Raw genomic sequence first — 27,574 nt, forward strand, 5'->3', positions numbered from 1 at the left:
TCTGAGGTGCAAAGGGACTTGAGAGTCCAAGTGCAGGATTCCCTAAAGATTAACTTGCAGGTTGAATCAGTAGTAAGGAAGGCAAATGCAATGTTAGCATTCATTTCGAGAGGACTAGAATCGTGTTGGTCAGACCACATTTTGAGCACTGTGAGCAGTTTTGGGCCCCATATCAAATGAAGGATGTGCTGGCACTGGAGAGGGTCAGAGGAGGTTTGCGAGAATGATCCCAGGGATGAAAGGGTTAACATGCGAGGCGTGTTTCATGGCTCTGGGCCTGTAATCGCTGGAGTTTAGAAGGACAAGGGGGATCTCATTGAAACCTACTGAATATTGAAAGGCCTGGATAGAGTGGACGTGGAGAAGATGTTTTCAGTAGTGGGAGAATCTAGGACCACAGGGTACAGCCTCAGAATAGAAGGATGTCCCTTTAGAACAGAGATGAGGAGGAATTTCTTTTGCTAGAAGGTGGTGAATCTGTGGAATTCATTGCCACAGATGGCTGTGGAGGCCAAGTCATTGGGTATATTTAAAGTGGAGGTTGATAGGTTCTCAATTTGTAAGGTGTCAAAGGTTATGGGGAGAAGGCAGGAGAATGGTGTTGAGAGGGAATAATAAATCAGCCATGATCGAATGGAGGAGCAGACTCGATGGGATGAATGGCCTAATTCTGCTCCTTTGTCTTATGATCCATATCCCTCCATTCCCTGCATATTCATGTGCCAATCTGAAACCCTCTTGAACACCACTATTATATCTGCTTCCACCACTACCCCTGGCAGCCTGTTCCACTTTCTTTTTAAAAAAAAACTTTCCCCACACACCTCCTTTAAACTTTCCCCCCGTCACCTTTAAATCCATGTCCTCTATTTGCCATTTCTACCCTGGGAAAAAGATTCTGACTGTCTGCACTATCTATGCTTTTCATAATATTATAAACTTCTATTAGTTCTCCCCTCAGCCTTTGATGTTCCAGAGAAAAAGAAATTTGTCCAACCTCTCCTTATACCCCCTAATCCAGGCAGCATCTGAGTAAACCTCTTTTGTACCTTTTCAAAGCCTCCACATCCTTTCTGTCATGAGGCAACTAGAATTCCATACAATACTCCAGGCCATGAGGAGAAGGTGGGGAGTAGATCTTGCAGAAATGCTCTTACGTAGAGCTTGTATAAGCTTGATGAGCAAATAGCTTTTATATCTTATCAGAATCAGATTTATTATCACTGACATTTGACGTGAAATTTGTTGTTTTGCGGCAGCAGTATAGTGCAAAGACATAAAAATCTATAAATAACAAAAATAAATAAATAGTGCAAAAAATGATGAGGTCGTGGTCATGGATCATTCTGAATTCTGTGATATCCGCATTCTGTATTGGAAGGTAATATTATCACAATGTCGTTAGACACGTGGCTGGTTCTGAGGACGAGTTTTTTTACACTGCAGCCAGGGATTTCTGAAAGTATGTAGTTCTTGCTACATCCAGTTCACTGAACCACTTTTTGTTATTATTGAGTGGAGGGAATTGGATAAGTTAAAGGTTGATTACTTTGGTGAGGACCTTGGGAGGAAGCCAAGAGAGATCATTCACTTTTCATTTTTGGCATGTTGGCAAGTTTCACTTGGGTTTCTACTTTTAAGTTCACAAAAAGTGCTCAAAATTAGCCAAAATTCAGAATATTTAATGCTAAATCTTACCATATTTCCGTACAGATACCTGTCCCAGAATAAACACTCTTAGAACTTATGGGTACTTGTAGAGCATTAAAAATTATGCAGCTCTATCCACAATATTACATGATTCTTCATACAGTGGTACAGATGCTCCCACCTTGAATAATATCTCACCATCACTCGGTCCCATATGTCCCATTCTTGAGATTTATGTGTCTCTAAATTTGTTTTATTGGGTTGATGTTTTCTGCCAATGTTCCCTGCAGTTTGTCGACAGAGTTCTTCCACTTGTCCTTTCAGTGACCTTACAAATCTGTTCCAAGCAGCCGTCTCCTCCTGCCTTTAATTCAGAAGAGGGGCTGTTGTTCTCATAGGGCTTCCTGTCATTACCTCATGAAGTAAGTACCCCATTGGACATGAGGTGATTCCCCTGATATTCATTAACGCCAAGAGTAATATGTGATCTTATTTTTCCTTCTGTTCATCCAGTCCCTTTCTAAGTCTCTTATTGCTCCATTCATATGCTCGACAATTTCTGAAGATACTGTATTGTGTTATAAATGTTATTTCCCTTCAATACCCAATGGTTTCAACGTCACTTGCATTATCTGTCCAGTAAAGTGACTTCCCTCATCAGAGTCAACTACAGAATACCTCCATGACCAAGATCTTAGCAATATTTAGTGCAGGAACTGCTTAGCATGGAAAAGCCTTGACTCATTTTGTGAAATTAACCACCAAAACCAGGCAGTATTTATTCGCCCTGCTGGAAGTTGGTAACGGTCCAATAGAATCCCTCCAAATGCATTGCCAGGGCCCTTCTGATCTTCAAACACACCCTTGAGGTGCTTTTTTCTTTGAGCTGCACAGAAATGCTCCACATTCTCTGACTGGAGAGGCCACTGTCCCACGGTGTTTATTTTTTCTCAGTTGCCTGTGCATTAGGATATTCTGCTCTGGGCCTCCAAGCACCAGTCAAAGGAAGTCCTTTCTCTGGGCTGCGAGTATTACTCAGGAAACGGGCATAGAGGATATGGTAGGAAGGGAAACAAGCAGTAGGGTCATGGAACATATAGAGATTAAAGAGGAGGAGGTGCTTGCTGCTTTACCGCGAATAAAGGTAGATTAATCCCCCGGGCCTGACAAGATAGTTCCTCGGACCTTGAGAGAGACTGGTGTAGAAATTGCAGGGGCCCTGGCAGATATATTTAAAATGTCCTTAGCCACAGGTGCTGTGCCGGACGACTGGAGGGTAGCTCATGTTTTTCCATTGTTTAAAAAAGGCTCTAAAAGTAAACCAGGTAATTACAGGCCAGTGAGCCTGACATCAGTAGTAGGTAAATTATTGGAAGATGTTCTGAGAGATCGCATATACAAGTATTTGGACAGCCAAAGGCTGATTAAGGATAGTCAGCATGGCTTTGTGCGTGGTAGATCATGTTTAACGAATCTTGTAGAGTTTTTTGAGGAGGTTACCAAGAAAATAGATGAAGGAAAGGCAGTGGATGTTGTCTACATGGACTTTAGTAAGGCCTTTGACAAGGTCTCACGTGGGAGGTTAGTTCATAAGGTTCAGTCACTAGGTATCCATGGAAAGGTTGTAAACTGGATTCGAAATTGGCTGTGTGGGTGAAGACAGAGAGTGGTAGTGGATGATTGTTTCTCAGACTGGAGGTCTGTGACTAGTGGTGTGCCTCAGGGATCTGTGGTGGGGCCATTGTTGTTTGTTGTCTATATCAATGATCTAGATGATAATGTGGTAAATTGGATCAGCAAGTTTGCTGAAGACACTAAGATTGGAAGACAGCGAGGAAGGATTTCAAAGCTTGCAGAGGGATCTGAACCAACTGGAAGAATGGTCCAGAAAATGGCAGATAGAATTTAATGCAGACAAGTTTGAGGTGTTGCATTTTGGAAGGACAAATCATGGTAGGACACTGGGGAGTGTGGAGGAACAAAGGGATCTGGGAGTTCAGATACATAATTCCCTGAAAGTGGCATCACAGGTAGACAGGGTTGTAAAGAAGGCTTTTGGCATCCTGGCATTCATAAATCAAAGTATTGAGTATAGGAGTTGGGATGTTATGGTGAGGTTGTATAAGTCACTGGTGAGGCCAAATTTGGAGTATTGTGTGCAGTTCTGGTCACTTAACTATAGGAAGGATATCAGTAAGATTGAAAGAGTGCAGAGGAGATTTACTAGAATGTTGCTGGGTCTTCAGGAGTTGAGTTACAGGGAAAGATTAAACAGGTTAGGACTTTATTCCTTGGAGTATAGAAGAATGAGGGGAGATTTGATAGAGGTTTACAAAATTATGAGGGGCATAGACAGAGTTAATGCGAGTAGGCTCTTTCCACCTAGATTAGGAGAGATAAGTACAAGAGGACATTGCTTTAGGGTGAAAGGGGAAAGGTTTAGGGGGAACATTAGGGGGAACTTCTTCACTCAGAGAGTGGTGGGAGTGTGGAACGGGCTGCCATCTGATGTAGTAAATGTGGGCTCACTCTTAAGCTTTAAGAATAAATTGGATAGATATATGGACGGGAGAGGTCTGGAGGGTTACGGACTGGGTGCAAGGAAGTGGGACTAGCGGAATAACGTTTTGACACAGACTAGAAGGGTCGAATGGCCTGTTTTCTGTGCTGTATTGTTCTATGGTTCTAACTTAAGGTCCTCAAATAGCATCCCTTCTGACAGTTTCTTCCCCCTTTCAGTTTGTCTAATATTTCCAAAATGACCAGATTTGCCTTTTGCGTTTCCCCTCGATCACTTACTCCTTTCAACCCAACTGTTGTTATTGTCATTACCTCTCCTAATTTTTCCGTGGGATCTCAAGATGGCCCTTCTTCAACGGCTTCCTTTGCTAACCTATCCAGCTTATTACCTTCCCATGTTACTCTGTTTTAGAATGAGCTTTTACTTGAAATAATACTTTTTCCTTGCATCGCCGCTGACTACTTGCAGAACTCACTTTATCAATGGGCCACTTGAAAGCAGTTTTCCTTTCACTGATCTAAATCCACACCTTTCCCAAATAGCCAAAAAATCTCTCAAACCTGCAGACAAACATAGAAACCAAGCAGATAGTGTATGGAGCTGGGGATTCATTTGGGTGACTCACTGCAGATGCAACAGGAGCCCGTTCTGCCTGCTGCACATCAGATGACTTGGTAATTTCAGTATTCTTTTCCTGAAGAACCCCTTTGTACCATGGATCAAGCATTTTTTGTAACTTTTGAAGCAGTTATTCCATTTCTTCCTTGCATACTGAATAATCAGTTCACGCCTCAACTTCCAATTATGACTCTTGCAATCATTTAACAGACCATAAATCACTTCACTGTGAAGGGGTGAAAGTGGAGGGCTGAGGAAGGCTGTGGTTTCAATCTCCACTTATCTTAGACCTCTTGCTGTCAGATCAAAGTTTTACTCTACCAAGACCATGTAATAGTTTGTGTGAAATGGCTACCCCATGTTAGAAGAAGTCATTCATGAGTATTCATCACCTTTCGCTGTAATGGTTTCATGAACCAAGACCGGGGCAAGTGAAAGCACATCTCAACCTGCAGGATCCACAGAAGGGGATTTAAAATAAATATGTAATAATTTCTTGTGCATACTCCATGGACTCTTCAGGAAAGTTAATTTGTTGCAAAACAAACTAGTCCAAATCTGCATTATGGCAGAACCCGCCTGGCTTTTCATGCAATTTACAAAAAGGGTGTGAAACAGGTAATGGACATTTACTACATTTAAATTAATCCAGTGCTCATTTCAGAAACATATTGGGTTTACCTAAACAAACCATAGAAAAATACAGAGAGAAACAACTTCTGTGAGTGTGTCCAAATAATTTATGCTGAATGTGCCCACTGTCAGATAATAGGAATTCAGACCAAGCTCACCATTTTATTTTAGTTCAGCATGCCAGCTGTTGTGATTATGATGGCAGGCTTGCAAGTGTTTAGCTTGTGTAACTTTGGTTTGGATGTGTCCAAGAAATTGTTTTGGTCAAGTCATCCCTCAACGTACAAGGAATCAACCTGTATCTAATTTTCCAAGATATCACAGCTATTTGTGAAATTGCTTCATTATTGCAGTTGCTTCGTAAAAGGAAAGAAATGAATTGCAGTTCATCAGTTCTTAAATGAATGCATATTGAAAGCTTGTCCCCTCACTGATACATGGTATGTATGAGGCAGTGATTTGTGTTAGGGTTTGTGGTAATATGGGGAATTTTGCATTGTGTGTTTCTTCTTTACAGGAGGTGAGCCAATTTGGATTCCTTATACATTCAAGTATGAACCGTCTTCCAGTGAATGCATGGGAAAGCAGTATGTGAAGCGCACTTGGTATCGCAAGTTTGTTGGTGTGGTACTTTGCAACTCTCTGCGATACAAGATCTTCCTGTCTGAAGGACTGAGAGGTAAGCAAACAATGGAGCACTTACAAAACCCGTCGTATCCCTGAGCATTTTTTTCTCCATTCTCCAGACATCTTAAATGCCACAATCATATCTTCTACCACCACTACCCCTGGCACCCCATTCCTGGCAGGTACCACTCTCTGTGTTAAAAGACTTGCCCCATATGTTATAAACTGTAAGGAAAGTTTGCTTTGGTGGGAGCTCAACTCACGAAAAAAGAAAAGATCTTTTAAGTTTAGGAATAGTTTTGATAAAGACCTTGAAAAAACATTTCCATTGGCCCAAAATTAGGGACTATAAATACAGAAAAGGTGAAATTAATTTCATATTTCTTCTCAAGCCAAGAAATAGTAAGGATCATAGAAACTTAGGACAAAGGAAGAGGCAGTTAGGCCTAATGTGCCTTCAGATCCTGAAAAGGCAATTCAGATCGAAACTCTTTTCCTTGAACTCAATCAGTGGGTTCATAAGATGCAGCGCAATAAAAGCTATTTTTTTTCCACTATGACAGTCTTAAATCTCCAACACCCTTTCAACTTGCAGAGTCCAGCTCTCCAACACTTGTACACAATTTCATTTTCTTGAACTCCCCATTAAACCTTCCTCTAATTAAGTTTACAGCACCAAGTGATTGAACTTCTAGCTGTGGAAATAATTCCTTTATTTTCACCCAATCTAGTTGTCTTAGAATTTTGTTCATCTCAGTTCATTCTCCCACAGCCCCCCAATACCTTAAGGAAATTTTTTCATCATAACTGAAAATTCTTTAGCTCTGACAATATGCTGTAATCTTTTTTGTACTGTTTGTAATGTCAGAACTGGACATTGTACACAAACTGTGACCAGGCTAGTGTTTTATAAGGACCTAGCCATGACTTGAATCAGTTGCTTGTCCCAAGTTGGGCATAATACCAAGCAACCCCAATGTGTGCTTTCTGCTACACTGAACACAGCTCAAGGCCACAATGTTTGCATGCCTACATCAACCGCGATCTACCGTCCCTTGGACTCTCATCTATTGGATGTTCATCAACATTGGCATGCAGGACTTTGGTGTGATTGGGGGTACTATTTGAACTGTGTGTCCAAAGAACTATTGACTTCTGTGTCTGACTGTTGCAAGCAATGCCAGATGTGGTGGTTAATGTGGACTTTTGTGTAGTGCAGAATTTGTCAAAGTGAATGTGCTTATTGAGGCATACTGATCAAAATTATCCAGTTTCCTGCTCACAGCTGCAGTTTTTGACAACCTTTCTGAGTCATAAAGAACTGCATTGAGGATGTACATGATGCAGATCTTCTCTTCCATTGACATCAGCCTATATGCCTACTACTTTTAAGCATCTATGCATGTATACTCCATGCTCTCTCTGTTCCTTTACACTTCTCAATATCCTCAGAATATGGAACTGCCTACCAAAAAGAAAAATTGAACTAAATTACTGAAAGGCATTTAAAGGAAAATAAGACAATTACGGGTGGAAAGGAATTAAAAGATATGTGGATGTGATTAGATGGACACAGGTGGGAGAGGCTTATGTTGAACCTGAAAGTTTGTCAAGGTGGCATGTATCCATGCTGTTGTTTCTCTAATGTCATTATGTATTTTGAAAGTTGACATGTGGGGCAGTTATAAACTGAAGAAAATAAGATCTCCTCAAATAGATGAAGGAAGCAGGAATATACAGGCAATGTTGCACAGTGGAGGTGAAAAATACAAATTTCCTTTAGAGCAGGAAGATTAACAATACTGAAATTCTTTGAATTCGAGCAGGAGCAGCAGTCATGTGATCAGGAAAAAGTGTGTTCTTCTGTCTTTTTCTGCTGGTATCTTGTATGTGTTTGCATGTCACAGAATTCTTGTGATGACTCCTCCCACCCACCACCACCACCACCACCCAGTTCTTGATGCAATTTATATATTAATCTTCCGCCAAATGATGTAGACCTTAATTTCAGAATTCACAGCTACACTGGAAATGTGAAATGAAATGATTTGTCCAAAACTGAAGAGCTATGTCAGAAGAAGTTTAGAGTCTTGGAAAATGGTTCTTTTGATTGCTGAGATCCATGTCTGACTTTGGTAATATGTTACCATGATTGGCAGGTTCTCAATTATTCTGTATTTCTCACAACCAGAGTTTAAGATTGGAGTTGGCAGTTGACAGAAGTTTGAGTTATGTCCAAACATATGAAATTAACAAACAGGCAAAGGCATGATAGTCTCAGCCAATATTTCTTCCCTCATTCCCTCCGTATATTCATGTAATCTCTGGGGAGAGGCATTAAACCAGAGGCAGATAGCAGTGGAAAACAAAGGTGAAATCTCTCTTTGATTCTGAATTGATCTACATTTGTCCAAGAGATCAAATGTCATCTATATGCCTTCTATATGCTGTGATCTCTAAACGAAAGCATAGAGTTAGAACCCTCAGTATATTTTAAAGGCTCACCACTCTGGAGAAAAATAATTGTTAAAAATTCATTTAATTCTTCCCTTCTGTTGTTTAACCTCGGTGTCTCTAGTCCTCTGTTAAACTGGGATTTATTATGCTATTTTGCCCTCTTTTTTTTCTATTAATGTATCACTTGGTTTGTACTGTTCTAAAGTAAACTAAAGGGCCTGTATAAATAACTAACAATCTTTAAATGAGGAATTTTCTTTTAGCTCTCACTGGATCTTTTCCAAGGCCATAATATGACCCATCACTTGGAATACATAGAACGTAGAACACTACGGCATAGTACAGGCCCTTAGGCCCACAATTTTGTGCAGACGTTTTATCCTGCTCTAATATCTATCTAACCTTCCCTCCCAAATGTTAACTCTTCCCTCCCATTTCTCTATCATTCATGTGGCTATCTAAGAGTCTCTTAAATGTCCCTAATGTATCTGCCCCCACAACCTCTGCCGGCAGTGCATTCCACACAACCACCACTTTCTGTGTAAAAAGAAAAACTTACCTCTGACATCCCCCTTATACCTTCCTCCAATCACCTTAAAATGATGCCTCCTCATGTTAGCCATTTTTGCCCTGGGAAAAAGTCTCCGACTGTCCACTCGATCTATGAAAGTAATCTGTGGATCGATCTATGGATTAGTACACAATATTCTTGTTGTTTGATGGGATACCATTTAAGGGTCAAATTAATTTCTTTTGTTAGCTGTATCCAGAGTTTCTCTACATCAGTTGTGCACCATCAATGATTCGGGTAAAGCATTGTACAGATATTGCTGGGGATACCCAGAAGATAAGGGGGAATCTGTGTAGAGAAAAAGTTAACATCTTAGGTCAATGACCCCTTCATCTTGATTCTTCCTCTTGTTCTTTGCAAATAATATGTTTCTTCTGCTTTGGTCCTACCCATATAATGACATTATATTTATGTAAAATAAATATTATTTGGTTTTATCTTGCCAACCTCGATTGTCTAATGCATATGAATTCCTCTGGGATTAATTGCGCTTCTCTACCACTTTACTCCTACATTCTTAGGAATATCTGTAAATTTATTTAGCATACTCTCACCACTACTCTCAGAACAGTTGTAGGCTTAAGAGCAGTCCTTGAGGTTCACCATGCACGAAATGTCTTTGAGGTAAAGTAGACCTATTGTATGGATTGGAGCCTATTTCGTTGAATCATAAAAATGGGCCTTTTCAGCCCACCTTGTCCATGCCAACCATGATGCTTTCTACACTGATGCTTTTTGCCCGCATTAACCCGTAAGCCTCTATCCCTTTCCTATCCTGGTTCCTGTCAAAACACCTTTTAAACATTGTAATTGTATCTGCCCCCTCCACCACATTTGGAGCTCATTCCAAATAGTCATCATCCTCTGTGTGGAAAAGCTTACCCTTCAGATTTCCTTCAAATTTTTCCCCTCTCACATCAAACCTATGCCTCCTAATTCTAGACTCCCATGCCACAGCTGAAGAACACAAGTTCTGGCCACCACACTAAAGCAAGCTTATGATATTACTGAAGAGGTTGCAGAGGAGATTTTGGAGGATGCTGCCAGGTCTTGAAAATATGGGATATCGTTGCAGTGAAGTCACTTGAAAGAATGGATGAACCTTTTTTTGTAATCCTTTTGTTATCAATGTCCAAGTGGATGAATGCACCCGCAAAAATGGCTCTTGCAACCTACAATGCATGTTCTTAATTATTGCTTTTGATTTACAAACATCCGTATTTTCACTAAAACATCATTGGCTCCCTAGTCTTCGACTTACAAAGCTGTCTTTCACCATAGCAAATACCACACAAAATGCCTTGCTGAGGTTTATGGTATAGCCAAGTTCCCACAATGCAATTTGCCGAAGCTTTTCCCTTTGAAATTTCACTTTATGGAAATTTTTCCCAAGAATGCAAACATCAAGGAATGGCTGTGGTGAGTAATTTTCCTTGATGTTTGAATTTCTTGCAAGCTGCTCTAACAATAATTGCTGGTAACAATGAATGAAACCTAACCAGGATTTCTTGAGGAGTGCTGCTTGCCTTTGATATTTGTCCATCCTCCTCTGGACATGTGGAGCTATATCATTACTGAGATTAAGTTGACATTCCTGGATTTAGTCTTTTGTGTTATGTTGCGGTGTAGCCAAGATGATCACGGATTTTGATTTATATTCTTTTAATAGTTGAATTGAACTGGGAATTGAGTATGTGGAAAGATAGGAATGTTTTAGACAGCAGATGATATTGCAGAAGGAAGAAGATTTGATCTCTGTAGAGGTATTAAGTCATAAAAGTTGAAAATGTTGCTGGCTGCAGCCAACTCATGACACAGGTGTTTGAAGAGTTGCTTTTACTTTGAACAGTGTGTGTGCCCCATCCCCTGCCCTACACTTCAATGACATTTTACATTCCAGAGAAAACTGTGCTAGACTATTACAGAACTAAGATGAAATGCTAGCATAGGCATGATTGGTTGAATAGCCTTGTTTTTGTTTTATAAGTTTCTGTGATTCTGTACTTACAAGAATGCATTATATATATATATATATAAGAAATATAATAGTAACGTTTTCACTGAAGGATTAAACGTACCACTGGTGCACACAATGGAGCAAGAAATCTTAATGCATTTCATGAAGGAACTGGATAGTTCATGTCAGCAAATAGGATTTCACTTTATGAAAAATATACTAAATGAATTCAAAAGATAAATGGAATGGATGGATAAAAGTTCATCTTCTGCTTGAGACTTATAAAAGTAATATTAGGAAAAATGGATGGAAATCTAATTTAGCCAATGTTTCTAAAAAAAAATGTTGCTTTGCTGCTATACAGGTAATTTGATGAACCGAAAAACCACACTCCATAGACCTGTGTTAAAGATTGAGATCGAGAGTAAGAACAGTTCACCACAACATAGGAACTTTCTACTTGTTATTATATCCCTCAACTAATTATTGAGATAATTTTAAGGCAGCTCTGAGAGTTAAAAAGACTGCATTATGAATCTTTTCTTCACTTGGTTTGACAGTGCCAGACTAACAAAGCAGAGTTAATTGCTGTTACTGTACATTAATAGTGAGTGGAGACTTTGTAATGCCAACTTAATTGTCAGAATTATTTGCACTTCTTTCTCTTTCTCAGATATGTTTTACAGCATTGGTGATGCTTGGGGAAAAGGGGAGGACCACTGCCAGTTTGTTGATTCTTTCCTGGAGGGAAGGACAGGGACACATGCATATCCTGCATCTCTGCCTATCATCCCAGGTAATCAGCCAAATCCTACTGAGCAAGTTCCAAAGCTGAGGGAAAAAATGTGCATCTGTATGATGTGGTCTGGAAAATGTGTCTATATCCTATGATAGCTCACTGGTTCCAAATGGTGCACAGGACTGTCTGTTAGTCAACCAAGTTCAACCTGAGAGTATAGATACCCAGCGCTCTCTTCGAGTGAGAGAAAATCGGTATCCAGACACGATGAGAAGTGAACTGGAGCAGCAATAGTTATGCCCATTTTAAAAAATATTTTTAACAAGACTGTCTACAGCCTATTGTTGTTATCTATTAATTGAAATATTTTTTGTTAATCAACTTACATTGTTAGGTGCCAGTTTAGGTCACTCAATTGAAAAACTGAATGAAACATTTTTAAATAATTTTACTTTCTTATAATGATTTCTGAAATGCATCCTGGCTTTCACATATAGTGTGTGTTAGTGTCAGTAAAGTATGCGTACATTTATTTTTGCTTGCATTAACATGTACACATTGACCTTTGCTTACTTGTTGTCTTACTCTTTGTCTTACTTTGTCGTCTTACTTGTTGCTTACTCTTTGTCTTGTAACCAGCCAGGGTAGTTTGATGTGTATTGTCAGAAAATCTCACCAGGTCAGACAGCAAACGTGAAGAAAGAAACAGAGTTAATGTTTCACGTCAATGGTCCTTGACAAAGCATCATTGACCTGAACCATTCTGTTTTTGTCTACACAAATGCTGCTTGATCTCCTAAGTATCTCCTTAATTTTATACTTTTAAAGTGGAATTTGATTGAGTCCATCCAAACTGATTTCAGTCATATCTCAGTTCCTAAGTTGACTTCAATGAACAATGAAGAAATAACACTTCTACTTTCATCGATATTGTTCTGCACATTCAGTAACCAATTCTTGATGTGGATTTTTAGGTTATTATCGGAGTTATCGTCAAGAGCCGGTGTCATTTGGCCTCATTGGTGGAGTTGGCAATTATGGTGGAACATCCAATTACTACGTAGGCTGGTATGAATGTGGAGTACCTATTCCAGGAAAGTGGTAATGAGCTGACTTCGTTGAAGCTGCTTATGGAGGAGTTAGCAACTCGTGCGTGAGGTGAATTAGCTGAGAGCTGGGAGAGCTCTTTCCAAAGAAAATGGAACAATCCATTGAATAATCAAGATTTTCTTTCCACCATTTCAGACACTGTTTCTTCCATAATGTACTGGAAAACATAAAATATCCCTCTTTTATATATGTATATAAATTGAGCATCCAGGCTTAAAGTAAAGTGTGTCCAACATTATTACACACAATTTTGGTGCTTCCATTCTCTACCTTTAGGTAAGCAACTGCTGATAGAATTAACACATCTGAATTCTGCTGATGTGAAGCAAAACAACATTCCACCTAGGCATTAGAACAGCCTAAGTGAACTGCACTTATAAGACAATCAGTGTTCAACAGGTTATTCCATATAAATCTCTGTCAGCGCATTACAGAGTTAATTACAGAATCATATTGAGCTATTAGAGTAAAGAAAAATGGTGCTTTATAGAATATCCTCATTTGACAGTCACACTTGTTGATCTTTAAGTTTTATTCATTGTCACAGCCTGCTGTACCTTGAAATTATAACAGTTTTTGTCACTGCTATTTTACAATTGCTCAGCATTGTTATGTGACCTCTGCTTATTAGTAACATTTCTAGTGTGAAAGTTAGCAAACTAGAATTACCAAATCCCAGAGGCAAATCTTGTATTGCTTTGTTTCCTGCATGATGGATTACATGCAGTTTTCCCCATACATGATCTAATGAGCAGTGCATTTTATTGAAGGCTAATGGTAGACTGTCATAATATAAAATTAAATTCAGCATGCACACAGCAGGCAAGGTCCATATCCACATTGGTCATGAGCTGTATACAGAAGCATTTGAATTTGACATTTCATCACTTCATTTCATCAGTATTTTGAGAAGGAAGTCAAAAATGTAAATCAATTTCTACATTGATGTTTGTTAAATGTTTATTTTTAATATCTGTAAAACAAATTACCTTTTTTTGTCTGAAACAAATGTGCTGGGTAGACAGGACTTGAATTGCAGACTGTGGCACCAGTGTAAGGGGAACTTTGCTTAATTTATTCCTGCAGTTTCCCTGGTGCATACTTTTATAGTTGCACAGTAGTTTAAGAAGCTGATTTTTGCGCAGGCGCAATGAATTTATGCTGTTCTGAAATGTCACAGAATGGAGCAGCATAGTGAAATAACATCAACTGTGGCTCCTTGCACAGCAAACCATTGCGCTGGCGCAAAAAATAACTGTGTGTAAAATTGAATTCACTGGACACTCCCAACAAGCAGCCCCATTCAGTTGGAGTGTAGTTAACACTGAAGAACAAATTTTACCATTCACAAGCTTTTCCAGCATAACTTCCCAGTTGGGAACCATTAGATCAGGGAATTGAGCTTCTTGAATCCTGATGTGCCTCTTCATTGTATTTCATTCAATGTTAGTAAGGTTTAAAGTGCAAAGTGAACACCTTTAAAAATGAAAAGTCTTTTTAAATATGTATAGTTTATAGCAAAAAAATCCAGTTAGAATACATTTATAAGTAGGATTCAGAAAATCCACACACAGGCTTTCCTGCTTTTCCAATTTGTGCATCTCAGGCATTAATGAAGAAAAGCATTCATTTGGCCAATGATTGTGCCAAATCTATTGTTATGTTTTGCACTTGAAACATAAACATGCTTTGAAAATGAGCAAATCTGCTTAAAATAGCAGTTTGGATGTTAGGTCAAAGAATAAATGCTTCAATTATAAACTGCATCAAGACAATGAATCTTTGAAAAGCAGCTCATTGCATGGATGCAGTCTATGATGTGTTTAATATGCAGCCCATGTATCCTTTTAGAAATGTATATTGTCCTTTTGACTGTGGTTGAATGGATATCATGTAATTTAAACTTGATTTTGCATCACAACACTTCGTGTGTCAAGTTTGTCTTTCATTTAATCTACAACATTTAGAATCATCTTTAATGCCAAATCTTTTTTCTGTTTTATCCCATGAAGTTAATGTCTGGGATCTTAGAAATTCAACCTAGCTTGTGACAGTGGCAGAATCAGTGTCATGAGATTAGTTACTTTTGTTCCTAAGAAGTTATCTTTTTGAATATTATATCATGCAGAATACCATGGGTGATAATGCAGTCAGTCCTGTAAGGTTCACTTTAATGGTCTTGGTCTCAGCTGTAAAGCTGCAATTGAACTTGTACTTAGAGTTGGAAGTCCAACTTAGAAACAAAGTTTATATTGTGTTTTGTGTGATATGAGAATTGCCACTGAAACAAGGTTTAAATGCCCTATTAAATCCCTACTTTTATTTGTTTAGAGAATGTGACTGAGGCCAGTGTTTGTTGCCCCATTAATTGCTTTTGAGAAGTTGATGGGAGCCACCTTCTTGAACCATTGGGATCTGTCTGCCAAATGTATATTTCATACTTACATTGGGTAGGGAATTTTTCCTGGCAGTTTTCCTGGCAAGGCCGGATTGACAATGTTGGCACTTCTGCCATTCATACAAATGCTGAAGCCTCAAATTCCCTCAGATTTTCAGCTCTCTTTTTCAAATTGTGCTGTGACACTGTGGAATCTGTTCACTGAAACCATGTCAAGTTAGACCTGACACAGGCTCAGCTATGTTGTCATAGAGAGGAGTAGCTGCAAGGAATATGAGCAAGTTTCAACTAATACAATTTTTGATCTAGTTGATTTAACTCAAATGTATTTAATTGTTATTGTGGATATATTTACATTATTTCATTGTTTACTAAATTTTAGTTTAATTTCAAAACTTTTAAATGGTGCTTACATTTTCATGGAACAGTTTTCATTAACGATCATTGAGAACTGACAGCTTTGACACCTGGTAAACCTGAGGTGTGGCGTAACCATCCATCAAAATATTTCTGGGGACAGGATGGGTCATTACTGGAAGGAAAACTCTATACTGGCAGCTGAGGAGAGTTTGTCTTGCCAACTGGACATGATGTATCCAGGGATGGTAGTAACAAAGTGTGGGATTCTGGCATGAAAATGTCTGAAACTTGCTTGATTAGCCTGTGGCTAGTCCTGATTTTGGCACAACTCTTCAGATGGATGTAAGAATGTCTTTGCAGGACAGCCTTGATTGTGTTCAGTTCTTTGGTCTTTACTAGTTGGTTTGCAGGTTTTGTGAAGGTGAGAGCACTTTATAGCAATTTCTCATGACTGAACAGCATGCTATATTGTTTCTGAGCATCCAGCAGCTGGAGAATTGGGTGAGTCTGGAATGAGGGAGAGACCACAGGAATACAGAGAAAGAAAGGAGTTAAAGAGGAAAGGGGGAGAAAGCTAAAAGGGAAGGATTCCCCAACCACTGCTCTGTCTCGTGGCCTACTCATCCTCCTGCTGCCCAGAACAGCAGCCTTGGGTCCTGTCAAGGGGCCCAGCCACAGATCCAAGGCTACCTTCAGATCACCTGCACCCAGGCCTAGCCCATTGCTAAGTAGACACCATGTAATAACGGTGTAAGGGGTGTTTCTTAGGGCTGGAGTGCGAGGAAAGGTGTGGGGAGGACCGAGGAGGGGTTGGGGCGAAGATGCATGTAATGGAGAACAGATTACCAGAGGCAGGGGAGTGCCTACTTCAGGGAAAGAAGGTGGGGGTCATGACTGTCTGCAAAAGGAAAGAGGGAATGTAAGGCTTGGATGGAGCATGGAAGGAAATTAGGGGTGGGGGGCAGTGAAGTTGAGATTCAGTGTGGGATTAGGAGTGAGAGGGATCAAAGGGAGGGTAGGTGGTGAGGAAACACCAATGAGCAAGGGCATTGAGCCTAGGCCCATGCCTGGACATGCTGAATTAATGAAACTCAAAAACCTGCAGAAACTAAAATCTGAAAATACAGGAAACACTCAGCAGGTCAGCCAGCATCTGTGGAAAGAGAACCAGAATGAATGTTTCAGGTCCTTCATCTTTGTTTGGTCTTCATCTTGGACTACCTTGTCATTGGACCAAGACCTCACTCTGCCAAGCTCACATTATAGCCAGTGTGCAATAGACACCCCATTTTAAAAGAAGTGACACACAGACAACTTCCGCTGTGAGATTCAGGACCCAGAATGTCAGCATCCTCAGAGACAAAACTAAATCTTCTCTATTATAGCCTGGAAGCTTGACACGTTGACTGTCCTGAGTGAGATAAGGTGGACAGCAGATGACAGCTCAAAGAATAAAGCAGGGAGGGGTACACCACCCCCTCAAAGGGAATACTGGAGGAAAGCTGCTGCCATATTGGCAGAAGTACTGCTGTTAAGAATGAGCTAGCCTGGCACCGCAGCAACTCCCCTATTGGGTTAAGTAAATGTCTCATGATATGGCTTTCCCTAATGCAGAAATAGCACACTATGGTTATCAGTCCATACATAGTAACCTTGGAAGCTACAGATGAGAGCATGGAGGACTTCTACATTATCCTTGGCAATGAGAAAATCCTGGTACAGATCCATTAGGGCAACCAATGCCAGATGTGATTAACAAGGAGGGAGCAGGGAAGGTTAAGCACAAGACCTAATATGAACAGTCCCATTCCAGGCACTGGCATGTATTAGGTTAGGGTGAATAAGAGACTTCAAGAAACATTGTCATAGTTTCTACACCACAGAAACTATGACGATACAAATGACCATTGGACTGACCAGCACCTGATTAGCTCTGTTGTCTCCATCATTCTGGTTCCAAATGACAATTGCATCAGAAATATTGAAGATCAAGGTCTCAAAGACTCCACCAAGATATCTCTTAGACAATATCCCACAAACAACCTTATGGCTTCCAATGAACAGGAGCCATATAGTGTATAGAACATCTGGACAGCCTTTTAATCCACCATAATTAGCACCTGTGAAGAGACTCTTTGCTTTTCTCTCAAAAAGCACCTGGACTGGTTTAATGAAAATGACTGGGAGATTCAGGAGATAATTAACTGTAAACCCAAGGCATTCTTGGATTGGAAACACCTCCATGTCGCAGGGGAAGTGAAGCAACTGAAGACCATGGTCCATTGCAAGACATAAGGAAGAGAGAGTGCATGGAAACAATGCAGGAGTTTCAGTAACTCTCTGTTAAACATGATGTGCTTGATTCCTTCATCGTCTTCAAGACCATTTGTGGCCAAATCAATCAAGGGCCTACGTTGCTCAGAGACAAAAGAATGAACATGAATCTATCAAGGCCAGGGAGGCAGTCAGTGCTTGCTGAAAGGCATGTTTTGAAAATCTGATCAATGATAGCTCACCATGACATGAACGCCCTTCACTACATTGCACATCAAGCTATTCCATCCAGCATTGCCACCATCCCAGGCTGACAAGTCCTTTTCTTAGAATACAGTAACAATCACCATTTTCATTACAAGCTTTATTTAGTAGTAGTTGAACTCATCCAGTCACATGGTTTGCCATCCTGCTTAGTTTTGGTCCAGCTCTGATTGTTGCCTTCCCTTTCTAGATTGCCCTCATCCACTTCTCTTCCCCCTTCCTTCCCCCCTCTATCCCTTCTCCCCATTCCCTCCACCTTCCCCCTACCCCCTCCTCCCTTCCCCCCTACCCCCTCCTCCCTTCCCCCCTACCCCCTCCTCCGCCTCCATCTCCCCTTCCCCCATCTCCCCTCCACCTCCCCTTCCCCCATCTCCCCTTCCCCCTCCCCTTCCCCCCACCCCACTCCTCCACCTCCCCCTCCCCCTCCCCCCTCCCCTACCCCCATACCTCCCTCCCCCACTCGCCCCCCCCCTCCCTCTCCCCCCTCTCCCCATCCCCTATACCTCTCTGTCTCACTCCCCTCCCCACATAATCCATCTGGCTCTCCTTGTCACGTGGGACCACTGAAGTTTGGCTCCATACACATGCCATTAATGCTGCTTTTATTTCAGATGCATTTATACGATTTACCACATCATTCAGTGAAATAATAATTGTAAAGATCTGATATAGGTTAAAGATTCCACAAAATATCTTGTTTTGTATGGTAATGTTTTATAGGAAGGTGTTACGAATAGACAGGACCATCCTTTTGTTTCCATCTATGAACGCCAAATAGTTTTATGTCTTTAATTATTCTCTATTTCTTCTCCTTGGAAGTACTGTGGTGCATTGTGTTTTTATTTCTGATGTTTGATGTTTTTAAATGTTCAAATATTCTCAGACATTTTATAACTGTGAAGGACAGATTTCTGTACATCTGAAATTTAGGCGAGAAGGAAAAAACAATATGACCACAAAAATATTTCAGTTGCTCAAAACCATATTCAGCAGTGAGAAATAGAATGAGAAACTTGGATTAAAATTATTGTAGGTTGTAAATCAGTTAAGAAGCTTTGGTTGGCACAGCTGAGTGAGTTTTTCACTGTTTTACTGTTGCAGAGAATTTCCCTTTCAAAACCACCCCCACTGTATGATTATAGCTGTGACACTGTTGGAAGACAGCATAAAGCAATCAGATGCTTTATTGATGAGGGCATCTTCCAAAGCATGCAATGATACTTATGATCTTGTAATGTCTCTTGTTTCCCATTTCCACCATTCAACCTTGGACCAGGTAAGACAGTACTTTTTTACTTATTGTAGTAAATTTAATTCAACTTTAAGATTTTAAAGTGAATTACAATACATTACAGTTTATTGCTCTTGTGTGTGACTGAATTGCATAAAATGACCTTCATTTATGGAGATCTGCTCAATATTTTACACCTTCACATAGTTTTCATCAGGTAATCGTTAAAGACTGCACATTTGCACACAAGTCACATATAAAGTAAGAGTCTGCTCCTTGAAATTGCTTCCTGATATTTCATTAAAATGGAAGACAGATTTAATTCACTCATGAGCTATGGGATTCACTGGTGAGATCTGCATTAATGCTCATCCTGAACCGCCCTTGGTGGTGAGCCACCTTCTTAACAACTGCAGTCTTTGTGTTCTTGTTTGCTCAGAAGTTTTAAAATTTTGACCAGGCAGCAGCAAAAGAAAGATGACATATTTCCAGGTGACATTGTGTGTTTCATGGAAGGGGACCTGTGTGCTATGGTGTTCCCATGCACTGCAGCTTTTTCTTCCAGCTGTCTGTGGGGTCGTGAGCCACCGATAAAGAAAACTTGGTAAGTTGCTGGATATGTCTTGTAGCTGGTTCACACTGAGGTCGTGATGGACTGATGGTGGAAGGGGTGAATATTCAAGGTGACTTAATGCAATGACAGGCTGTTTTGTCCTAGGTGGTATCTCCTTGAGTATCATTCCAGCTTTATTCACCCAGGTAGGTGGATGGCACTCCATTTGTCCTGTTTTTTGTCTTGTGGATGGTGGAAACTGTATAGGGAGTCAGGAAATGAGTCTCACTTATCTTGTCCAAACCACAGTGTTTAAGTGCTCGTCAAATTTGTTGTGAGTCATGAACCCAGAACGTTGATGATGGAGGATGTAGCAATGGTAGTTATGTTGTATAAAACAGGAAGGAAATTACTGTCTTCTTTGAGGTGACGCATGTGGCATGTGGACAGCTTCATTTTCTGATATTTTGTAAATGGAACCCCACACTGTGCAAACAACGACAAGCACAGCTACTTGTGAACTTAGGATGGTGGTATAACCCTTGCTGAAGCAATTGAGGATGATTGGCCTCCAACAATCACAAGCTTTTTGCACATTATTTCTCCAGTCAGTAGAGACCTTTCCTGGGACTTGGTCTTGGATCTTTATACTGCCTTGAAGAGGATGTAGCTATATCAACATTTCTAATGCAATATAAATTAATATTTTTGTTTACTGTCCTGTGCTATTATATGTTTGCATCTGGAAGCTAATTCACATGTGTTAACATCTGTGCTTCACACTGAATGCATGTAATCAATATTAGAACACAATGGCAATCCAGATGTACTTGGCCCATCATCCAGCAAAAGAACCTATAATGTGGACTGGTGGAATAGCCACGTGAACAGCAAAGGACTAACTTGAATTGCAGATCAAAGTTTAGGAAGGCAAAATTAAATCTGTCTAGACTGTGCTGGGTGCATGATGTAGGTAAACAGGTAAAAATTTTGGGGTAGTTTGTTTTTTAGTTAATCATCTTTTGGCATCTGGGCATCAATGGCAAGACCAGCATTTATTGTGCATCCCTTTCTGCCCTTGAAGTGAATGCCTACAGGACTATTTCACAAGGTGATCATATCAGTGGGTTTGGTGTTGCATGTAAACCAAGCCAAGAGGCTGAAAAATTTCCTTCCCTGAAGGCCTTTGTGTTGTTTTTGCAATGATCCACTAGTCCTTATAACTAATGGCTGTTGTTAAATTCTAGATTACTGGCTGAATTTAAGTTCCACAACCGAATTTCTGACTGTGGACTATTAGGCCCGATTTTGAGATGGCTAATCTGGTAATTTAATTGTTGCAGCATTACCACACCCATTGGGTTGTAAGGGTTAGAATCTTCTGCCAGCAATTTAGGTAAAATATCTGTGTTAAGGCAAGTTAGTGTATATTCACATGGCAAAAATAGCATCTGGCTGACTGAATATTGGCAATGAGACCCTGTAATGCTGGAATTGATGCTTGTGCTCTGAACAGTTCCAGATTTTGTCCCAACTCAATCTCTTGGTTTCTTCTACTTGCTGCATTATTGATAACATTCAATTCTGAACAACAATATTACCTCAAGTATGAAGCCTATGTTCAGTTTACAATAGTCTCCATTACTTCCATTATTTTCAATTAGAATTTGATCCTGGATGACAAACTATCTTTGGGTGGGTGGGGAGTGGTGGAATATGTTGCATCTGTGACCAACTGCCCATTTAATCCAGTTTGGTCCAGAACTTTGTTGTCCCACCTAATCCTTCTGGTCCAAACACATACCTTTGTATATTTGATGGTGACTGCAGTCAAAACATAATGATATCATACGGAGGCATTTCCCTTCCCACCCAACTCTGGACATAGTTGAAGAGGTGCTGCCCAGGTCTTTGGAGTCTGCAATGAGTTGGCATCATCTCATGAATCATGAAATGGAAAACATGCAATTGCCTTTCCATTAAATAAATCTAATGCAGATAAAACATTAAAGAAACCTCCTAAATATGGTCTTCCTAAGTACATCTGAACTGTATTTTGACAACAGAGGGTTTAAGGAACACATAACTCCTCAGTTAAACAGCTGCTACCAAAGTCGAAGCCAGGAGTGAAAGCTGAAGAACAAAGCACATTAACTTAACTATGCAAAGTATGCATGACAGCAAATGGCCTCTGTTCTGAAAAACGGACGGGGTAATGAAGAAAATTAACTGTTAATCTATTGGTCTGTAGAAGCATTAACCTTATGGAAAGTGTGCAGTGGCAATTGAAAAGCAGGAATGAAAACAAGATCTTTTCTCACTGAAACTGAGATTTAAGGGGAAACCCCATAAAGGTCCTCAAAATTATGAGTATTGTAGGTGAAAAATTGATTTCCTTTATGTGTAGAAAAAAGACAAAATTGTCATAAATAGATTTTGGTGACTATTAGAATGCAATTGAAACAATTCATAGCAGTAATATACAAGCATCTTGCAAGGAAAGCCAGATTATTTTGTGAATTTCCGACGTTCAGTCTTGTGTTGGTATAAACAGCATATGACCCTGGGGGCATGGCTTGGATAGCTTTGTTTTGTGCTTCAATTAATACATCCAGAGCCACGCACATGAACACTGACGTCTTAAACTTCCTGAGGGGCATTCGTCACAATCACACCAGCTGTACTCTAGTGATGTTCTCCTGAGGCCTAAGGGAGATAAGCTTCAGGAAATGATTTTTGAATTAATTGAGTTAATTTTAGTGTATTTAATTATTAAACCAATATATTTGAATGCATTTAATTGGTTTTGTTTTGTCTTGTTCAATTACTTTTAACAATTTTACAGTTTTTAATATTCTTCATGGTGCTGATTTATAGCATTTTTATTACTTTGGAATGTTCAGTCGTTCAAAATCTTGTGACATTATTAACAGCCTGGAGGCATGGCTTGGGTTAGCAATGTTTTATGCTGCTTCAGCTTTGAGAGAAACTTGATGGAATATTGAAGCTGGAGGTATTCTGTTTAAATTAATAATTGAAGTCTTCAGTTATTTTGGCAAGGGCAGAATACCAGGGCTCCATGGGTGAATTTTCACTAGTTATTTCAATGCAGGCAGAACGTCTGTTAGTGCTACACTTTGCCTTGCTGATCAGGGACTGGCTTTGGGGACCAATTGCCACTGTAAAGGATAATGATTGTGAAAAGCAATAATTGAAATTGCCTTTCATGACTCTTTGGAGTTTGGAGATGTAGCAGAATGCAACTTGTCTGCATTTTGACCAGTGCCATATAAATGTAATAGCAAGAAGTTTGCCACTTCCCAAAGCAAACCAGATAGAAACTAAGGGCTAAGTCCAGGTGGTTATTCATCAGGGGATCATTGTATAATTTAGAAGGAATTGTTTAAATATTTGAACAGGCAGAATGTGAAAGAGTGCACTCTAAAGAGAGGGCTTTAAGATTAAAGCAGCTATTTCAATTGTGCTCTTGAGCTTTGAACAAAGTTTTGTTTATTGTTTCCTTACTTAATAATTTGACAAATATGAAGTGAAACAAACTTTTGGTGTTTTAAAACTGCATATATTCTGCTGAAATCAAAATAATTTAACTTTAATTTATTTTAGCATGGGCAAGATACCAGAGCTCCAAAGTTGAATTTTTATTAACTATTGCAGTAACTAAGTCCATCATGAATTTACTTTGAACTTTGAAATGATAAAAATAGTCAGTATTGATAAAAATGAACTTTGAAATGATAAAAATGACTCAGTAAGTCAGTCAGAATCTTCTGTGAAAGAAACAGGGTATGAGCTTTCATCAAAACTTCTCCACAGTCTTTTGTTTTTGTCGCAGAAAACTTCTGAGATGGAAAAGTTTATTTCTGCAGGAACTCTTCATCCTGATCCAATTTTCAAGAGAGATGCATTAATGGGGTTAAGGAGAATTTGGGAAGATCATATAGGGACAGAGCACAGGCAAGATTTAACAAAAAATTATGTACATCAAGAGCTTTATAATATGCTCAAGCCAACTCACAAAGTCATTCTGCAGAAGAATTTTATTAAATGTTCATGACCCCAAATAAAGGAGCTGCAGATTGCTTTGTTGCTTTATTGATTTATCTTTACTAAAAAGAATGTACAAGTGAAATATGTGTTGTATTTTGTTCTGTCCATGTAGCAGAAACAATGCAGTGGAACTTTTTCTACCTCAATCACTTTGGAATATTTCTGAGACATTTGACCGGTATCTGCCTCTATGAGTCGTACAGATGCCTGGCCTTGGTGTGCCCTGATAGAAGTGTGCCTGAGGTCCAGAGGGACCCTGAGGTAAAGTGAAAATCTCGAGTGCCCCCTCCTACCCACAGCCCCTTTCCCCCTACCGCCCACCCCCCCCCCCCCCCAACCTTTCCTGCATGATCTTCAGACCAGAAAACACCTTGGCTGATGAAACCAACTTGGCTGTTGGGGCGAAAGATGGAGAGCAAAGGTGAAGAGGGCAGAGAAGAAAATCAATTCTATAAATTGCAAAGCATCATTCCCAATTATTCCAATGAATCATAAATTGCTGGCGCCAGCAGGATGGAAGGTTTGTCAGCCATCAAAGTAACACTGCTAATGACAGCCCATTCTAAACTTCCAGGCACAGAAACTTCAAATGGGACTCAGCAGCAAACCAACAAAATAAGCAACTGAAATTGCCTCAAAGGAGAAGTGTCTTCACTTTGCAATGGCCCTGGGACTATATCACTGGTATCAAAACACTTTCAGTGTTCACTGTGATGAAAACATGGGAAATTTGCATTCAAAGAACAAAAAAAATCCCCAATGGCTACACCATTACTCCTATCCTCAGTAGAAGTCTACTGTTTCATAACTTACAGAAAAGGTTTTTGATGACACTTAAATCTTTCACCACTTGTTAAGTTGGGCCCAAACCAAAAATGATATTGTTTGTGGTAAAGGTTCTTTGGAGTGAAAGTATTTATTGCAAAGGGTATTCAGTTGCATGTAATGGCCTCCAGTGTGCCATCTGATAGATGGTATTCACATTGTCTCATAGTTCGCATGCAGGTACTGCAACTAATTAAGAAACCAAAATGGCTTTTATTGCAAAGAGGAAAGAGTACAGGGTGTTAGAGATGACACCTGCCATACCACGAACAGTTTTGGTCTCATTTGCCTCAGAGACAATTCGAAGAAAGTTACAAGTTTGATCACAGGGATGAAGTTTGATGTCTTGTATAGAAAAGTTGAACAGGTTAAGTCCCTACTCATTGCACTTTGGAAGAATGAGTGCTGATATTCTTGAAAACGTAAATGATTCTGAGGGAGCTTGTTGGGGTCGATTCTGAGAGGATGCTTCCCCTCCTGGGGGATTCTAGAACTAGGTGGCATAAATCAGAATAAGGAGTTGTACATTCAAGTAGGAGGTGAGGCATTTCTTTGCAAGGATTATGAATCTTTAGAATTCTCTATCCCAGAGTGTTGTGGACGTTAAATCATTTAATATATTCATTGCCTAGACACAGATTTTTGATGCAAAGACAAATCAAGGGCCTTGGAGATCAGACAGGAAAGTGGAGTTGAAGCCAAAATTCAGAACTACTACAAAACTGATACGAATGGCAGGGCAGTCTCAGAAGACTTTTCTGGCCTTCTATTCCTTTCTCCTATATTCTTTTGTTTCATCCTTCCTTCACCAGTTTTACGTGGCTGCTGTGGCAATCTGCTGTGAAATTTGATAGAATTTCTTTTCAGCCTCTACTTCACTGGGCCTCCATCAGCCATTGTAAATTACTGGTCCCGGAAAAATGTAAATCATCAGGCCATGAAGTGTGAGAATTTTGGTAATAAAATTCAGGTACATACCACCAGGCTCAAGGACAGCTTCTGTCCCACTGTTATAATACTATTGAACGGTTCCCTTGTAGAACAAGATGGAATCTTGACCTCACAATCTACCTCATTATGACCTTGCACCTTATTGTCTGCCTGCACTGCACTTTCTCTGTAGCTGTGACACTTTACTCTGCATTCTGTAATGTTTTACCTTGTACTACCACAATGCACTGTGTAATGAATTGATCTGTGTCAACGGCATGCAAGACAAGTTTTTTGCTGGACCTTGTTGCCTAAGTCATTGCATTTAGTAGTTCAGTTGTTTAACATCCTTTCACTTGATTGGCTTTCAAAGAGGAGATGGTTTGGAGGAAAGGGGCGTCAATCGATGCCAGAGCTGCAAAGATGACAGACGATATAAGAGGTAAAACTGCCGTGTTTATTGTGTCAATGGAAGCCAGCTTTCTGTCCAAGGAATAATAGCATGGAAATAAGAAAAGTAAGCAAAAATGCCTTGTAAGAAAGCAATATCAAGTAAAATGCTCTATAAACACAGAATGAATTGTTTTACATGATCTTAGAAGTTATGTGCAGTGAGGGTTTTACTGATCATTCAGTTAATTGTAACAATATGCCTCATTCCTGTTCCAAGTTTGAAAAGTGTTTCAACAGTTTTCACTGCTCTATTTGCAGCAGAAATAATCTTTCAGGATATCCTTTAAAGTTGCCTGCAGGAATCTGCAAAACTGTTCCTTGAATTACTGTATTCACCCTCATGAAAATCATTAAATGTAGGTTAGTTTGAGTGTTAGAGCAAGGTGAATTGGCAACCTGGTGTTGTTATGGAAGGTGTGTACAATGCAGAAAGTAGCCATTTGATCATGCGTCTTTGATGTAATAGTAGATATTCAACTGAAGTTATTTTCTTCAGTCCCCTTCCTCTGTATTCATTTACATCTTCCCTTTTCTGATACTCATCCATTTCCCTTTTAATATGGTGTTTTAATCTCTGCCCCAGTAGCCATTTGTGGTGAAGCATTCCTTTGTGAAACTATTTCTTCTAACTTCCCACTGTTCGGAGAGTTGGCACATTCATTTATTTTCCTGAAAATCATAGGGGAAAAGTTGCCCTCAAGGGAAATGTGATTTTAGGACCATGCTGGATTTAGTGCGCGTGACTCCTTAGCACTTAAAGTATAATTAGGTACCTATGGAAGGCACCATGGAAATGGTAGGTAATGTCAAGATTGTGATGGTCCAGCCAACTGCAAAATATGTCAAAGCTATGCTCAAATACAAAAGCATAAGCCATTCTCTTGTGCCTCCTTAAATTTATGATTCTTGGCTGGCTGCCTCCAGTTCATGATGTTTTTTGCACCACTTCCAAATTCCACCTCAGCTGAAATACAACCAGCCACACCAACACATGCCTTCTTGCTGAATATTAGGATGTGCTGTCGAAACAGCGATTTGATCGATAAGGTGCTTTCTTGTATTATGATTCACTCATTTTATAAAACCTGCTAGTCCAGCAAGGCACCCATTTAACCATATTTTTTTTAAAAAAGAGTTTGGTGTCTCAATATTGGATTGGAACTGAGACCAAGTGGACCAGGGATCAGTTCTTTAGGCTTGAGAAAAGTTCAAACATCATTGAATAATGCTGCAATTAGAATCTCTGATGTCACTGATATGACCAAGGATATCTATTTGTGGAAGCAGAGGGAGTAACAGAGCTATGAAGTGAATGGTTTTCATCTGAAAGGAATT

General features: G+C 39.7%; 1 protein-coding gene across 1 annotated transcript in view; it reads left to right on the forward strand.

The window, feature by feature from the left end:
- fndc1 (fibronectin type III domain containing 1) overlaps positions 1-13,061 on the forward strand; it is a 151,637-nt gene extending 138,576 nt beyond the window's left edge. Inside the window, exons 22-24 of the mRNA XM_052011235.1 lie at positions 5,940-6,101; positions 11,708-11,830; positions 12,748-13,061. Of these exons, the coding sequence (XP_051867195.1) occupies positions 5,940-6,101; positions 11,708-11,830; positions 12,748-12,878 (416 nt within the window). The 3' untranslated portion in view covers positions 12,879-13,061. The remainder of the gene's footprint in view (positions 1-5,939; positions 6,102-11,707; positions 11,831-12,747) is intronic.
- Positions 13,062-27,574: the final 14,513 nt, after the last annotated feature.

Source organism: Pristis pectinata, chromosome 3 (assembly GCF_009764475.1).
Source record: "Pristis pectinata isolate sPriPec2 chromosome 3, sPriPec2.1.pri, whole genome shotgun sequence".
Lineage (NCBI taxonomy): Eukaryota > Metazoa > Chordata > Chondrichthyes > Rhinopristiformes > Pristidae > Pristis > Pristis pectinata.